Raw genomic sequence first — 18,781 nt, forward strand, 5'->3', positions numbered from 1 at the left:
TGCAATTTTACCAATATGTACCAAGATTTTTGGCTGCTGACCCGTCCCCTTCAGAATATCGTGGACCCAGTCCGAGGCGTTCCTAACCCTGGCACGTAGGAGGCAGCATACCATCCTGGTGTCTCTATCATATCCACAGAATCTCATGTCTACTCTTCTAACTATGGAACCCCCTGCCATTACTGCAGACCCTTCACTTGCACCCCCTCCCCCACCAGTAGTTCATCTCTCCCCTAACCCCCTCCCCCAGCAGTATCCAAAGCAGTATTCTTATTAATGAGTCAAATGGCAACAAGGGTACTCTGTACTGGCTGCCCATTTCCCATCCCTCTTCTGACTGTCACCCATTTACCTGCCTTTTGCAACTTAGGGGTGACTACCTCTCTGTTGCTTATATCATCATCATCTCTTCATTTTCCTGTATGAGCCAAAGGTCATTGAGCTGCAGCTCCAGTTCCTTGACATGCTCTCTGAGGAGCTGCAGCTCAGTGTACCTGGTGCAGATGTGGTTATCTCACATCTCACACAAAGAACACAACACAGCCCCTGGAGCCATCCACTCTACTCTAACTATACAGTCAGGTGAAGAATGAAGAAGAGACATGCTAAATAGGTACCTTGTCCAAGCCCGATGAATCAAAGCCTCCCCACTCTCACCCTGATCCATTCACGCAATGGCCGTCTGCTTGTCCCTGCCTTATTTTTACTTGCATTTACTAATGAATTGTGACTGCGCTGCCGAAATCCCACGAAAGCTTCTCTTACTTAAAACCCCTCGCTTCGCAACCTGAGTAAGGCTAATAAAGCAGAGTTAAGGAGAGTCTCGAAACAAATTTTGCAGTGATATTGAAAATATTTTGTGCTGCAATTCTGAACAACTCCACACACAACTACAAGGTACAACTACAAGGTACAAGGTACTGCAGAACTCTAAATACAAAGAATGAAATAAATTATAGTTTTATTCTATTCTACACTCAAACTGAGTGCAAATTCAAAAAAAAAGAGTGCAGCCCTAAACAAAATGAGCAATTGGTGTTTTAAGCCTACCTAGCAATTTGAGTTCACAACTGGCAGGTAGGAACCATTGGGAGGTTTGCAGTGTCATGAAATATCTGGCTGACATTAATAAAATTTAAAGTTTCACATAGTTAAAAGGATATCTGTTAAATCTGAAGCAAGACTGGATGTTGAGCTGTTCAATTATGAAGTTGTGTAAGAATTCAGTTCAAATCTCAGTAAGTTAAAGCAAAAAACCTCCTTTGAAACATAGAACCTAACAGTCCAATATTTTGACCAGTTGGAGAACCATATTAATTACTAGGTTTGCAGCAGTGTAACATTGAGTTGACTGTTCCAGATTGTAATAAAGTTTCAACATTCTGCTGTTCTGCAAATAAACCAATAATAAGTAACTGCTTTTTATGTGAAGAATTTGTGGCTTTGTGCTCCAGTAACCTAATCATTGACACTGTTCCATTATTGTTTCACTTCATCTTATTGAATTTTAAAAAATCTGTAGAGGATATTTCTGAAGTTTGTATAACTGCATGAATTCTCTTTGCCAACATGACTTTATTGAGACTGGAGTATGTAGTGCAAACCTCAACATCAGATGTGTAGGAGTATCATTAATTGTTAATGCCACGTGAAAAGCTTATCCTTTTGTTCATATCTGTGATTTGAGGTATGCTATTAGCTATGCAGGCCATTCTGGTTAACAAATGGCTCCAGTTTTAGATGTCTGCAAGTTAATTTTGTCCATAAGTTGGAAAATACACAAAATCACTGCAGGGAAATTGCACTCCACAGTATTGTAATGGCATGAAAAGCACACTGGACTAAAAAGAACAATTATTAAAAGTGTAAGGAGAAGAAACTAGTTCTGCTGTTTGCAGGAGCAAATATATGTGTCAGACTTTTAAATTAATGTTCCAAGAGCTTGTTTATAACATAGGGATGTCCATAAGTTGGTCATTCATCACCCAGGGGCAATCTGTATTGTCTTACATTTATTTAGTACATTGTGCTTCCCTTTCAGATAGTTCCAGAGTGCTTTGCTGTTAGACAAATCTTGAGGGCCATTTCTCCTAACAAGCCTACACAGGGCAACAGGTCTATTAATTCCTTTCTCCCACCACTTTCCCTGATCTTTTTTTGCAATTTATTTTCTCACATGGCCTTCAATCTCCCTGGATTCTATTTGCTAGTAACCTGCACTATGGGATAATCTGCAGATGCCAGTTAACCTGTCAGCATGTCTGGGATGTAGGAGCATAGCATAGCACCAAGGAGGCACTTACAATCACTTAAAGAATGTACAAGCCCCACACAGAAGCACCCAAAGTTGGGATTGAACCTAATTTCCTGAAGCCATGAGACAGCTTTATCACATTGCACCCCATATACTTATGAAGTTCAAAGTTCAAACTCGATTTGTTATCAAAGTATCATTGCTACTTTGGGTTAATTTTCTTGAGGCATTTACAGGAAAAATAAAGAAATACAATAGCTTCCAAAAAAACATAGATAAACAGACAAAGACAAACTGAGAGAAAAATATACTGAGAATATGAGTCTGTGAGGTTGTAAAATCCACACACTGTTTCAGTAGCCTGATGGTTGTTGTAGGGTAATAATTGTTACTGAATTTGGTGGTGTGGGATCTAAGGCTTCTGTACCTCTGCTCAGTGGTGGTAGCAAGAAGAAGACATAGCCTGGATGGTGGGGATGGCTTTGTCTGTAATAGATTGGCCTGTATCCACTACTTTCTGTAATCTCTTCTCTTTCAGGACATTGGTATTTACATACCAGCTATTAGTTAGGATACTCTCCACTGTGCATCTTCAGAAGTTTGCCAAGATTTTGGAGACATGCTGAATCTATGCACACCTCTAAGATGTCTAGATGTCATGATACTGTTGGCAAAACAATAACCAGTTTGCACATAAGTTCTCAAACAGTGATAATTCTTCAAAGTAGTACCGTGAATCTTTTGAATTCATTTGAGAGTGCTTATGGTGTTTCAACTTAACTTCACATAAAAAAAAACAGTACTGAGAAACTGACTCTCCAGTTCTGGATGCAAGTGTCTTGTACTTTTTTTCCACTGGGATCACATTTGTTGTAATACATAAATAATTGGTGACCTTGATATTGCATGCAGTTTCTTGACAGGATTGAATAATTCTGTCTTGTTAGCCAGCCACTGAGCATGGATCAGATTTAGATTAGCACTGAAGTCAACAAAGTGAAATATAGGTAGATTCTATTAAAATAAAATGGGAGATTGGTATTGTTGTGCCTTCCCAAGCTCTCTTAATCCTCCATATCTGGTAGGTCCTGAGTATCTAGAGTTGTCAGCATTATTTCACTTGTGACCACCTTGTCTTCATTACAGATTGGTGGCATAACAACCTGTATTAATATGGTATTTTTTAACACTGTATATCCCAAGTAAGTTCACCAAGCCTGTACCTCTAGGGTTAAATGATTGCAACTGGCTGTTCAAGTATAAACACTTAGATCAGCTGAGAGGTGCTGGCAGGCTCTTGGAATTGATAGTTTCTTTGTTATTGAGAGACGTGCCAGTTTCAACAAGTGCAGCCCATCCTCCCCTATCCTGCTGCTGCCTGCGGTATCCTAAATAAATAAATGAGAGCAAACATAGTCTGGCTTCAATTAAATGAGAAAGGTTGATAGTTTTCCTTGGTTTTCTTGCAAGAGGCGGTGAGATGAACATCTGGGGACCATGGTGTATGTTTCCTCTGGCTGTGAATAGCAATCTTACTACTTTGGACTGTTGGAATTTAAATGTGTTTGGGGCTGGTGAAAATAAGACAAAGAATGTTAAGCAGTCAGCATTATTTAAATTGGTAAAAGTAGCTATAATTTTGAGAATAATTGCAATATATTTTCTTTTCCCTATTAGTTTCCATTGACGCAAAGGCAGGGGTTGATGACCCAGAGCCCACAATGGCAGCAAGAGGTTCAGATGTTATTCAGAGTGATGAAGGCGATGAAAGCATGGACTATGATTATAAACACAGCATTGTGCTCCAACAACAGCAGCCAACAAAGGAGTTGATTGCTCCTAAGGCAACACCGAAGACAACTGTTGCCTCTCCACCTGATGCTCCCATCATTCTCAGTGCTCCATATACCACTAACCCAGATAGTTATGATTTGATTTGGAGAGCAGGAAAAGATGGTGGCTCACCTATCAATGCCTACTTTGTCAAGTATCGCAAGGTATGATGCTGATACTGATGTACAACCTCGATACTCCCAACTCTATCATTATTATTGTTGGCTTGATATAATCTGCATGAAAATTACATTGTTTTAGCATTTTTCAGTTCTGAAGGATATCATTATTAAGCGTAGGCTCCTGATGTGGAAATGGTGCTCTAATCTGAGCCAGCAGAATCCCTTAAAGCATCTGGCGCACTAAGTAGTTGGGTTGCAGTGATACCGTGGCCTGCCTGAGTCTTAAGATGCCCATGGTTTTTTTTAGTGCAACAAATTATTATACAAGAGAGATAGCAAAGTCAAATGGAATTGAGAATACTAATGCAAGCACCTTTGCTAATTTCTTTCTTTCATCGTAGCTTGACAACAACGAGAATATGTTGGGAAACTGGCACACGATTCGGGTCCCTGGAAGTGAGAATGAACTGCAACTCGCCGAGCTTGAATCCTCTAGCTTGTATGAAGTGCTTATGGTTGCACGAAGTGCTTCTGGTGAAGGTCAACCAGCTATGCTGACATTTCGAACTGGCAAAGGTACAATACGATTTAAAGAAAAGCACTTAAGCACTGACAACTTGCTTTCTTGGGGGTGGATTTTTGTAATAATTGATTTTGAGTATTCTCGATAGAAAAATGTCCAACATAATGTGATCATGTATAACACAGATGAGGCAAGTCTCAAGTTGATATCCATTTGACCTTGTCTATATCAGTACTAAAATTGATTTCTGCCTCTGATTTAAGAATCATCTTGAATCATCCTAAATCCTCCTGATTGTTATCATTGACTTTTGAAATTAGTTGCTTTGTAGTTGAGCAAGGTTAGGATTGAGTTTCCTTTTGGATGCCCTTTGCGGTGTTACTCCTTGTAAGTGCTTGCTGTTTTGGTATAGTATCGTAAGCACACGGGTGAAATACTAGAGGCTGCTTTTGAGATGAAAAAGATAAAGCAGAACATTTCCAAAGGAAGACAGAGTGCTTTTTTTTCCCTGATAGCTCCATAAAAGTCCCAGCTGGTAGAACCTGTTACCAATCAGTTCCTGCCACAGTTCTAAATTAAGATAGTGGCATTAATGCAAAGTTCTGTTGGTGTGAAGATGGGCAGGCTGAGGTTTGTAGGCTAGGCCTTAAACAAAACAGGTGAACAGCAATGCATGGAAACAATGTGACATTGATTTCAAGCTGTAAGCTCCACTCTGTTTGACAGAAGCATGTGTGACCAAAAAAAATCTTCATTCCAACTCTAGAGTTGGGTAATTCACTATAATAAATCAATGTAATTTTAGTAAGTAAAACAGACCTATTGCTAATAAGCAGTTACTTTGAATAAAAGCTTGCACCATATACATCAACTTGTATGCAATAGGCATCTACACGTTGAAATTACATTTGGCCTGAAAACTTCATGCTACATCAGTAGAGTCTGACCTTCAAAGCACAGGGAACTCTGCTTAATTTCCACGTTTCTCTCACTGTTGCTTGATTCTTTCGGGGTTATGAATCTAAATAGTTGAAAATCCTTTTTAACATTAAATCCTAAATTACCTTTTTTAAGAATTGTTAACTTCTCATGACCCTAATATATCTGTGTTTTATAACTAGTGAAGTAATAAGGCCACCATAGAATATTGGACATTATTATATTATAATAAGAATTCATTATTATAGTTGAGTATAAATTCAGATACAGTAGACTCCTGATAAATAGGACACATTGAGACCAGTACATCTTGGTGCAGTCAAACAGCTGCCTGAAGTAGCCGAAGTTTAATGGAAATAACTAAATTATAAAAATGACAAACTACCATTTAACTGAGTAATAAATTATGTATTTAAATGAAATACAGAACAAATTAGAACATTATCAATATGGCAACGGTATTATAAAACTGTGTATTAGTTCCCTATAGAAATCGATGGAGGAATTCATTCAGTGTATACTGCTGTGTTCTTTTGATTGACTGTAAATGAACAAAATCAACACAGGCACCTAGTGTAGATAATGGACCGCCTTCATACAGTACTTTGATTGATAGCAGTGAACAAAACAGGAACAAAATATGGTCTTGCTGCTTATTTCTTGCCAACTGTCTGTGACAGAAATTACTGCTTTTTGAACACAAACACATGCAACTAGCGCCATTTTAACAACTCCTCAGTCTAAGCACGGGGTAGTATCCAGCAGCTACACAAGTGCACATGTTTGATGCTGTTCAGAAACTGTTCAACAGCAGTGTCCTGAACCAGTTAAGCGGGACAGTGTCCCAAATCAACAAAGGGAATCTTCGTTATTTCCTTAATTAGTTTTTGTTCTTTAAGAGTTGTCCCAAATAAATGGCAGCCCCGATGAGCCAAAAGCCCATTTAACTGGAATCCACTGTATTTAGTTTTTGGAGCATTGGTTAGCCTTAATATTTTACTGCCAGATTCCCATGCTTGACTTACAAAGGCAAAGAGTTTTAATATCCTAGTTGTAGAACATACACAAATACTGCTGCATGGTGTAAGGGATGCAGTCTACAGTTTTTAGAGGATGATGCAGTTTCTTTGCAGTTTTAGCATCAATTTACCAACTGATATTGTAATGATCTCGTGTTGCTCATCAAAAAATGCAGTATTTAATATCCACGCATTAACCCTATTTGCCTTTATTCAAATTGGAATCAGGGAGTAATATGGTATGGAAACAGGCCACTTTGTCCCTATATCAAGCCATCCAGCCAGCAAGTAGTGCCTATTAATCCTATTTCCTCAGTCTCAATCATTTCCTGCCATGGCATTGCAAGTGCTAATTTAGAAACTAAAATGTTGTAAGAGGACTTTCTTCCACAGAATTGTGATGGTAGACTAGATTAGTGTTTGTTGAGTGAGGGTAGTGAAAGATAAGTGGGGAGAAGAAAGATTTGAAGTGTTAAAGCCAGGCCTTGAAACAGAATTGCTCTTCAGTTTAAACTTTCATAGCATTGAGGTAACTCAAATCAACCTTTGCTTTGAGAGCATTGTGCAGTGGTACTACATGCAGTAATTGACGAGTCTTCTGAATAGTTTGCTGTTTCTATTCTTTAATGTCCTGCTTTATTTTCTCTCTGTCTCAGGGCGGTCCTCAAAGTCGAAGGGAAAATCTCTGATACCTGCACCACCAGTTGGAGTCCCCAAGAAAACAGCAATCGAAGATAAGAGCCACACTAATTATGGTGTAGTAATCCATGATTCAACACGCCATAGTGGAGGTACTAACTCCTCTGCAATCCATAATTCTGTTTACCTTTCTCCCAACCCTGACTTTTTCAACTGAATCCTAAAACAATCCTAGCCTTTAATGTTAACTCAAAGTCTACCAGTTCCTTTTAGAAGCTGTTTAACCATAGTTAGCAGTGTAATTAAATTTTAATACTCTTCAACCTGTTTAAAAAATGTTTCACTACTGTATGCTCTACAAATCCTATCTCTGTGCATATCAAGACACGTCCCTTGTCCTAATCAATCATAGTCAGTCCTGACAAAGGGTCTCCACCCGAAAGTCGACTGTGCTTTTTCCTATAGATGCTGCCTGGCCTACTTCATTCCACCAGCATTTTGTGTGTGTTGCATGATCTTCCCTGCCCATTTACCAACAGCTGAACCAAAATCATAGGTTTCTCACAATACTCTAAAAATTATAATCATCTATTCAACCTTGATGCAAATAGTAATGTCCTTTTAAAAGTATATTAACCTCAGTCATAATTTCATCCTTAACCTAGTCTAACTTTTCTTGCCTCCCTCTAATAAATGCTAGACCTTTATCCTATCACTTTATTTCAGAAGCTATCTTGACTCCAACCAGAGGTTTTGAGAAAGAATAGGATCATGAACTGCCTACATCACCCCTGATGTAAATTACTCCCTCCATGATTAATATTATGGTCTCAGCAATGTTTTCTGTCTACACTAAATGGAATAATTCTTGGGGGATAGTGAAATAAAGTGGGCAGCGATGCATTAGGAATGAGCTGAAGGGAATGGTATTGAAGTAAACTGCACTGAAGGGCATATCATGGGTAAGAATAGGATTCTGCAAGCTTGCATCTATGGTTAAAGAGCTGAAAAGGCTGGTTGCTGCAATGTTTTTGAGAAGTGCCCTTTTACTTCTATTCCCAACTATTCCTTTAGTTGATATTAGCTACCGATTCATGAAATTATTCTTGGTAGTGAGGGTAAGGTTATTTAGAATAATAGCATTGTAGGAGTACCATGGTAGCTGTTGGCACTTTGCTTTACTGTGCCAGCTGTGTAAGATCAGTGTTCGATTTCCACTGCTGTCTGTGAGTTTGTACTTTCTCCCCCTGATTGTGTGGGTTTCCTCCAGGTGCTCTGGTTTCCTCCCACATTCCTAAGACATATGGTTAGGATTAGTGAGCTTTAGGCTTGCTATGATGGCGCTTGAAGTATGTTGACACATGTAGGTTGCCCAACGCAATCCTCAGTGACTTGATTTAATACAAATGCATTTTTCTGTACGTTTTGATGTGCACATAATAAATAAAGCTAATCTTTTCAATCTCTGGTATGACATCAAAAAGGAGTTGCCAAGTAGAGGCTAACTAATTCCTGTCCCATATTGTTGTCGACACTACTCTCCTGCAAGATATGTGGCCATAGACAAAAATAAAAGTGCCATTGCAAGCCCGAGCGGTCTTCAGAAATATTGTAAAGATATTCAAAAGCAAATTCCATAACATGAATCCAGACCACTGAATTTAGTTCTGTTCCTAGAGGTGGAGTGATTAGTTTAAAGGTGGGCAAGAATCTTCCGGTTATTAAATCTGAGATTCTGGCAACTGTAGTTGGCTGAATCTTGGGTGTTCAATTTTCCAAGCTATAGATTTGGGTTGAAGGAGTCATTTTGGTGACTAAACGTACTAAAGCCAGTGTAACTTTAATATGCTGCTAATAATATTGATATCTATTAGTAAATCTCCAATACTGCATCAGTCTTTATTATTATGCAGATTGTCAGATAATTTTTTAAACTACAATGTCAGCGGGCATTGTCAAATGACTGGGTCTAACACTGAGAACCACTCTGTTTTGATAATTTGTTTTTACTAACACTGTTCTTCTGTCTTCTTTGCTCTCTAAAGTTGATCTGAGTTCAGTAAGTATTAATTTGACTGTGATTCATTTCTGTGTTCAAATTACTTGGCACATCTGTTTTTACAATGGATCAAAATGCAGAAGTATAATATCTTGTAACTAGTCTTCTAATCTCCTCAGATCCTTGTTTAAATTTCTGTGCTGATCGATGTTGGTGTTTTCTATTCACTTGGTATAGGAAACAAAATAAAATTAACTTGAGGCTCAGAGTCTACCTACTGTGTGTAAATACCAATGCGAAATATGTCTAGATGAAAAGGTTGCAAGTATGATTATTGTGGACTTGTGAAATTGGGGTTCAAGCTTAATATTGGGGTGGCATAGGGAGCTTTGTTTATACCTAGTTGCAATGCCCGGGTTTGATATCTTTAATGCTAGCACAGAATATGTGAATTTGATCATCCAAATGCCTTCAATTTCATGAGGATGCTAAATGCAAAATATTATTTTAAAACTTTCAGAGCAAGGGCAGAATTTATGAGAACATGGAAGCTTATGAGGACCACAATAGCTTTTAAGACCATTGTTACATCTCACCCCTTCAAAAGTTGCCCTCAATGAAAAAACAAAAATCCTCAAAAAGAGTTGTCAAGATTTGATCTAAAAAATGAACATTGGAAGGTATAGGTAGTAGTATATTCTGCACCTACAGGTTTGTCAATGATGAAGAAAACAAAAGCTTAAAATGAGTTAAATGCAAATCAAGTGGGTTGATGCTTGATTAGAATTATAGCTGCACTTGGCCAACATTTCATCACAAATTGAATATGTGGAAAAAAAGAGTATACTAAGCTCTTGTATTATTTTCCCCTCTGGCATCTCTGGACTTTAAGGTTTATTTAACAATTTTAAAATTAACATTCCAACAATAAGCATTTCTGCAGTTTGTGTAATTTTATTTACTAATGTATTATTTTGGAACTGGTGCACAAGACCATAACCAAAAATGTTCAGCATAAGAATTTTTTTTTCTCTCTAGAACTACTGACATCTAAATTCAATCTGGAATAACAGTTTGGCGGAGGCACTTGAGATAATAAAGTTCCATTGATGATTAAATTCTAGTCAACTATAATCACCAATTAATAGCTGATTATAGCTGACTAGATTAATCTATTCAATGGCAAGCTTTTTTTTTAATCTAAGAGATGGGTTACTATTTTCCTCATTTGATACTTTTTCTATTGCCAGAGCAAGTTCTCTGTTTTTTTAAACTGGAAGTCTTGCATGATGGATAGATTGTGTAGAGAGACTAAGTGTTAGAAACCTGAGAGAATGCTTTTGGGAGATGAGTTGGTAGTTAGCTGCCCTTCTGAATTTTCCGCTTCCGTTGAGAAATCACTTTCTGCTTGTACTGTTGACAAAACTGTGATATTATCAAGACAGTGATATAAATGTGGGCTTTAGTACAGCATTGGGACATATTTATACACTCAACACTGATCTCCTGGTCCTCTGTGTCCTTTTCCTTAGTAAATACTGAAGCAAAATACTTAAGTACCCCACTGATGTTCTCTGCATCCAAGCAACTGTTCCCTCTTTATCCTTGAGTGGTCCTACCCACTCCCTAGTTACCCTCTTTCTCTTGATGTATGTATAGAATGCCTTGGGATTTGCCTTAATTGTACTTGCCAAGGACTTTTCCTGGCTTTCCTACTTCCCTTTTTTAGTTTTTTTTTTCTGGCTTTATAATCCTCCATGTGCTCTGTTTGATCATAACTTCCAACATTTTATGTACTTTCCCTTTTTCCTCTTGACCAAATTCACCACCCCTCTGGACATCCAAGGTTTTCTAATCTTTCCATCCATGCCTTCTTAACATTTTAAGCCATCGTCTCATCATATACGTGAAGAAATTGTGAATGGCATATTTTAATCATAAATTAACACTCCACCAGCCACTTGAACAGTAATTGGGTCTTTCACTTAGAACTAATAACTACTGCACTCAATACAAGTTTTAAAAAGCCATTAGTTTTCTTTTTCTTTTGAGTAATGTTAATGTAGGTTGCCACAATATAGTATATGTTTTGCTTTCTAACATAATTATTGAATTTTTTTATCTTTTTCTTTTTATGACCTATGCTAAAAAAAACTGAGACATTGTTCTTCACATTTTGGAAACATGAGAATTTCTGATGAAACAAATAGTGGCAGATATCTTTGTCATTATGCTAAATAAATAACAAAACAGAGTTAATCAGTCTGGAAGTGGGATGGTGTCCAAGAGGGAAGATAGGTTTGATATTCTTCTAATTTCAGGCATTTGCTGTGACTAAAACAGACATTAGAGCTTCAGCTTTTGACTCATTTTTTTCCAAATGGGTATATTATTTCATAAACTAATTATTAACTAAGGCAAGCTCTCCAATACCCTGATAACATCTGTTTTCCCTCTATCTAGTCCCTGAGGCACCAGACCGTCCTACAATCTCAACTGCCTCAGAAACATCTGTGTATGTGACATGGATCCCAAGAGCAAATGGCGGCTCCCCTATCACTTCCTTTAAGGTGGAGTACAAATGCATGGGAAAGAATAGTGACTGGCTGGTGGCAGCAGACAACATCTCTCCATCAAAACTCTCTGTAGAAGTACGAAATCTTGAGCCAGGTAACAGTCCAAATAAGTGAAGTATAAACTGCCATTACATTTGGAAAGTTTGTGAGGTGAAGAGGTGTCTAAAACTGCTGTTCTTTTATATATTTTTGAAGTTTTTCTTGTCACTCAAGGACCTCATTTCCTATTATGGAAACAATTCAATGGACATACGCTTAATGTTAAACCTACACAATGCAATGTCAGTGAAATCTTTGTACGTGGAGAGTACTATATCCATATTGAATCCTGGTTTTCTGTTATCTTACATTATGACAGTGGTCAATTTACAATATGAGTTACAAAGAGGTTGCCTAGATTATGATTTTATTCCCTGGAAAGTAGGAGATTGATGGGTGAGCTGACAGAGGTGTAAGACACCATGATAGGCATAAAGAGGGTGAAAGCACTTAGTCTTTTTCCCAAAGAGGGTGCTAAAAATGAAAGCATGGGTTTAAGATCAGAGATGAGATTTAAAATGGACATCTGGAATGGCAGCTTCACACAAAGATCATGCATAATTGGAATGAGTTGTCAGAAATAGTGGTTGAGGTGGGCATTTTAGCAAGATTTAAAAGACCAAGATAAAGTACATAGATACAAGAGGCTTAGAAAGCTGTGGGCCAAACACAGGCAGATGGCAGTAGTTTGGTGGGCAGCACTATCAGCAGTTGGGCTGAGGGGGCTCTTTCCATGCTGTAGGATTTATTTCGGAGTAGCATTTTTCTGAATATAGTAGCAGTGGCATAGGATTTGTTGTCTATCTAAGTTGCCTTAACAAGAGTGATAGTCTTCCTTAAACCATTGTAGTCCACATTTGTGGCAGTTTCAAGAGAATAATTAATTTTAACCTTGTTGTAATGCAATTATACAGTATGTGCATTTAGGCTAATGTGAACAAAATAGTTTGGATTCTTTAGTAAGAGGATATGAGTGGACCAGTAGTTTTTCTGCCAATGCGACAATTGTGCATCAGATCTACTGACATCAGATTTACATTTCTTTAAAACTGAATTCGAAATCTTAAGTGACCTCAGTATGATTTATCCTCACATTGTCTAGATAATTAATCCAGGCCTCTGGATTAATTATCCTGCAACAGGAATTTAGATGGATACTTAACGTTCAACACAAATTTAGTATCAACTACATACATGTCACTGTGTACTACCCTGAGATTCATTTTCTTGTGGGCATTCACAGTAAATGCAAAGAAGCAAAACAAAATTAATGAAAAACCGCATATGACAGAGACAAACAACAACCAATGTGCAAAAGACAAACTGCAAGTAGAAAAAGAAAAGTAATAATAAATAAGCAATAAATATCGAGAACGTGAGTCCATATGCTGTGGAATCAGTTCCATGTTGAAGTGATTGAAGTTATCCCCTCTGGTTGAGGGGTAACAACTATTCCTGAACCTGATGGTGTGTGACTTCAGGCTCTTGTACCTCCTTCCTCATGACAGCAGTGAGAAGAGAGCAGGGTGGGGTCTTTGATGATGGATGCTGCTTTTCCATGACAACACTTCTTGTAGATGTGCTCAAGTGGTGTGGAGGGCTTTACCTGTGATGGATTGGCCTGCATCCACTACTTGTAGCTTTTTCCATTCAAGGATATGGTATTTCTATACCAGGCCTTCATACAACCTGTCAGTATACACTGTACCGCGCATCTATAGAAGTTTGCCAAAACGTTAGGTGACATGCAGAGTCTGCGCAAACTTCTAAGAAAATAGAGGTGCCTTCTTTGTGATGGCAGTTGCATGCTGCACCCAGGACAGATCCTCTGAACTGATAATGCCAAGAAATTTAAAGCTTATTCTCTCCCCCTCTAATCTCCTGATTCAAGATTCAAAGTACTTTTACTATCAAAGTATGTATGCAGTATGCAACCCTGAGATCTGTCTTCCTACAGACAGCCATGAAGCAAAGGAAACCATGAAATTAATTCAAAGGAAAACAGCAAACCCCCAACGTGCAAAAAAAGAACAAATTGCGTAAGCCGCAAAAAAGAACAAATTGCGCAAATTGCAAAAGAATAAATCGCGCAAACCGCAAAAAAAGAACAAGTTGTGCAAACCGCAAAAAAGAACAAGTTGCGCAAACCGCAAAAAAGAACAAATTGCGCAAACCGCAAAAAAGAACAAATTGCACAAACGCCAGAAGTATTACAAATCACGTAAATGCCAAGGCAAAAGAACACAGAATATAAAACATCAACCACAAAGTCAACGAAACAGTACAGGAATGTCCAGCTTCAACTCAGTTCAGTCCATTCAAGCACTGTGCTGTTCACAAACCGCAGAGGCAGTCCACCCCAGTCAACATCGCACAGAACAGCAACCAGAAACCATAGACTTCACAACTTGAACTACAGAGTCCAGACCACAGAGTCTCATCCATTCAACATTGCCCAAGATCCAAGACTCCGGCACCATCCTCCAGCAGCAACAAGCGAGAGGAGGACTGGCTCATGGACCTCCAGTTTTCTCCACCTGTAGTCAATAATCATCTTTAAATTCTCTCTAAATTTACTGCTTTTGTTTCATATTTGACATTGTGGCTGGGCACTCTATCAGCCAGTTTTATCACAGGGTTTCAGTTTGAATAGTCTGATATTTTTGTTTCCTTAGCACTTTTGCAGGAAACCACCATGTCCAGTCAGGCTCAACCTGTCAGTAAGTTTGTCAAGGTTGTATTTGAGCATTCTTTGAAATAGTAATGTGCCTTGACTAATTGTTGTTCCTTTTTTTGCGGGTTATTTTTGTGCCTCAGGTGCCACTTATAAGTTCCGTGTGATTGCCATTAATGCCTATGGTGAAAGTCCAAGAAGTGCAGCCTCACGGCCATACCAAGTAGCAGGATTCAGCAACCGGTTTTCAACACGTCCAATCGCAGGACCTCACATTGCTTACACAGAGGCTATCACTGACACACAGATTATGCTGAAGTGGACGGTAAGCATTGCAGTTTCATAGTGGGTCTCCAGACTGCTGACTATTTTCAGCCTTTCATTTTGCTTCCTCCATCTCTGCATTTGTTAATAAAGTGACATATCATAAATGTGGGATGCGTGCCTCAGTTTGGTTATACACTCGGTCTTTTATTCATAATAGCAACCTTGTTGCAAATCTGGAAAACAGCCAATTAACAGCTTCCCTTTGTAGGATCTAAATGTATCGAGACTATTTGGATATCGGAGAAACTGAAAACACTCTGCTGGCAACTGGTATCCATGACTTACAAATGAGTGCAGTCCAAAATAGGACATTTTACAAGATTTTTAAAATCATAATGTATGTACTGACTTGAGTTAAGTAGATGAGCCATTAAAATAAAATGTGTCAATGAAACATGTGCATGTTTAAATTGTGAGCTCATTTAAAAACATGTTCACATATGCTAGGATTACCTATCATGGGAGATCGTCACAGAAATATTCACAACATGGCAGCTAGTATCTGGAGTACTGCCTGGCCACTGTCTCCTGGTATATTTCTTTGAGTTCCTAGCTCTTGGAGATCAACAGGCAATGAGATAACAATTAAGAAAACACTTCTGCCTGAAAAATCCCTGCTCTGCTGGCCATACAGTTAGGAGCCCATTTGTTCTGAGCTTAATATAACAGATTCTAGAAAAGAGTCAGCAGTACATCTGGCCATTGAGACCATACTGACTCCAAATAGAGCTAACTATTCCTACACAAACTTCAGGAGAACAACATAGACCACACCTGTGATTGGGATCAAACCAAGATTGCTGGATATGTGAGGTGACAGCATTAATTGCTGCACCATTGTTTTACATGAAAGGAGAGCAAAGTCTGTCTATTCTGAAGATGCAAATATTTGTATGTAGTTTATCTGAAGTAGGTGGGAACCTTTAAGCAAAGGAATCGATGGAATGTTTATTCTTAATATTTGCTAGCATTGCCCCCACCTCATCCTCTATACCATTTTTTCCTCTTAAGCTTAATCCTCATGTCAATCCTTTCTTTTAGCACGAGTTAAATGAAAGCAAAAACTGTTTTATATGACATGTTCATAATACAGTTGTGTAATTAAAATCCACAATTCAGAATGGTGAACTCAGTGATACAAGGAAAAAATCTAAAACTTTTGCAACTATAAATTACTTAATTAGGAGGATAACATCAAATTCTGAGCCTTGCAGTGATTTTAATTGTGGCAGAATTAGCTGGCTGAGAGTGAATGATTGTGCTCTTATAAAAATTGCTATGCAACATGTTTTCTCATCATTCACAAACCAACTCATTAAATCCAAGTTGGTGCTCAATCGCCCTTTTTCCTGCCAGCAAGTAGAATAATTTGATCTCTCACTAAACGAATGTTCTGTCTGCCTTTCTTTTAATGAAAGGACATTTTAAAAAAAATGCTATTCCTGAATTGCTTGATAAGATCATTCAAGATTGGTAGCAGGCACGCAAGGCTTTGGACAAATATTTTTCCCCTTCTGTCATGTTTCCCTTCTAGGCAGATAGATTAACTGAGAAGACCTGAGATTGGCTATTTTGATCTTCTGATTATCACAAAGACTCTGAAGCACATTAACTCTGAGAAGACTTGAAACTGTACTCAGGAGCTAGCTACAACCTCAGAAATTTTTTGTGGTTATGATAGACCACTTAAAGCTGATATAATTTCAGACTACCTGTATCGTGTAAGGATTTGGAGGAACAAGAAACAAACTTATTGAATATAATACATTTAATTGCATAACGATACCGACACTTTGCAGTAGTAGTTCAACTAACCTAAAAGTGTTGATTTTCATTTGTACTTGGTGTCTGAGACTACTTGCTTAAGTATCCAACAATAATCAGCCAGCATTGATGGATTTGAGTTGCCCTGATACCGTTTCAACAGGACCACAATGTCCTGGTGAAACCTTTCACCATGCTCGTCACTGACAGCGCCAGTGTTTGCAGGGAAGAAGTCTAAATGGGAATGCAGGAAATGAATTTTTAGAGAAATGTTGTTCTTCATGGTTTTGTATGTTTGAAGCATGTTGTCAATCAGCTGCACATAGTTTGGTGCTCTGCCGTTGCCAAGAAAATTTTCAACAGTTGCCTTCCATGCAATTTTCTCTGATCCCACTAGAAGTTCTTCAAATTTCCTGTTATTGATTACCTGTTTAATTTGTAGATCAACAAAATTGCCTTCCTGTATCTTGGCATCAGTTATTCTGGGACTCATCTGTCTCAAATATTGAAATCCTTCATGGAAATTTTGATTTTGTGCCTGGTGACAGCAGATTCCATCCTTGCAGTCTTGAACCCAGTAATTCTGCTTTTGCCTTTGACAAACCCAAGTCTCTGACCAGGTCATTTAACTCAGATTGAGTTATCAGATGAGGCTCACTCAACATAAAGAGTTCAAGATATGTATCAGTATCAGTATACTGTTGTTTTCCATTCCTGACTCGTGTATCATGGCATCTTCGTCTGCCTCCTCTGGACTCCATGTCTCTGCGTGGCTCAGTACTGGAAGACCATCATCATGTGACACGGGTCTCAAGACTGAAGGGAGATTGTGGGATTCGATAGATTTCTTGTTTTTAGCAGAGAAACCAGGCACACTGACAGATAGAAATAGCAGTCTGTCTCATGATCCTTCTGCTCTCACCATGTCATTGGGGCAGTGAACGGCATTGACTTACGAGAACCTCTGAGCCAAATTCTAAGATCGACTGCGTATGTTGTGCAACAAATGTGAGCAGCGCTGGCTTTGCCTTGGTCGCCAATTTTACACCCAAAGTAGAGCTCATAGGCTTTCTTAATAAGAGGTGTCATGCTCTGTCTTTGAGATTTAAGTGTATACTTGCCACAAATATAACAAAGTATCGCAGCTATTGCAACATTGGTGAGACACTTTGCTATCACAAATACTCCTGAAAATACAATTACTTTATTATAGTGAGTACATGCAATATGCTATGTGAGTATAGCATGCACATCAATGTGATCGCAAACTGATGTATATGTAAATGCAATGCATAAACAGTGCGCATGATGCTTTTATAGCCGCTCTTAAATCTGTCCTGCCATGCAGCATCTACCCTGCCTAAGCGTGCCCAAGCATACCTAGACAAGATAGAAAACTTTTCAACTTACATTGTGGGCAATATTTTAATTGATTTGAATTGTGATTGAGATAACAAATGTAGGCATTTTTTAAAATGGTGCATGATAGGGAAATTTAATGATTATTTTCTTGGTCAGCAGCCCAAAATCCATAAAATACACCCAGGAAGCAAAATCTTTGTTGTCCGGTGTAACTATTCAAACAACCACTTGCTATTTCATCAGTAAAGTCAGGATTATTCACAACTGTAGGCAATTGATATTAGGAGAGTAATGGCTACCCATTGCATTGATTGTACACTTAACTAGTGAGTAAAGAAGTATGCAGTGGGCGTTGATCAGGATGTACTGTATAAGAATTCACATGTTAATTGACAGTTAATACTTTAAGCAGCAGAAGGGTTATTTTTGTTTAATCAAGAGGGTAGGGCTCACAGTTTTAATGTTACATTTTTTCTTTCACTGTGGTTCTGTGATTGTTAGTCTTACTAAAGCAATCTTTGACAATAATTATGCAGGAAAAGCTGATTTTCCTGCTGTGAAGCTCAGGTTTTAGAATTTTTTCTCTTGGTAGCATCTTGGTGAAATGTGTGTTTCATGACATAATGGTCTGATCCCATGTTCTGCTGAGTTGCCTATCTCCATGCATCATGGTGAAAAGACATCATGCAATAACCGATCTTGTAAAAGAAA

The 18,781-nt window shown here is 38.3% G+C and overlaps 1 protein-coding gene across 11 annotated transcripts in view; it reads left to right on the forward strand.

Moving 5' to 3' along the window:
- The window catches only part of cdon (cell adhesion associated, oncogene regulated), a 139,725-nt gene that overhangs the window by 93,834 nt on the left and 27,110 nt on the right, over nucleotides 1-18,781 (forward strand). For all 11 annotated transcript variants that reach the window (XM_059957232.1, XM_059957239.1, XM_059957240.1 and 8 more), the window contains 5 exons: nucleotides 3,932-4,251; nucleotides 4,611-4,785; nucleotides 7,347-7,481; nucleotides 11,792-11,998; nucleotides 14,761-14,942. In XM_059957232.1, coding sequence (XP_059813215.1) covers nucleotides 3,932-4,251; nucleotides 4,611-4,785; nucleotides 7,347-7,481; nucleotides 11,792-11,998; nucleotides 14,761-14,942 — 1,019 coding nt within the window. The remainder of the gene's footprint in view (nucleotides 1-3,931; nucleotides 4,252-4,610; nucleotides 4,786-7,346; nucleotides 7,482-11,791; nucleotides 11,999-14,760; nucleotides 14,943-18,781) is intronic.

Source organism: Hypanus sabinus, chromosome X2, assembly GCF_030144855.1.
Source record: "Hypanus sabinus isolate sHypSab1 chromosome X2, sHypSab1.hap1, whole genome shotgun sequence".
Lineage (NCBI taxonomy): Eukaryota > Metazoa > Chordata > Chondrichthyes > Myliobatiformes > Dasyatidae > Hypanus > Hypanus sabinus.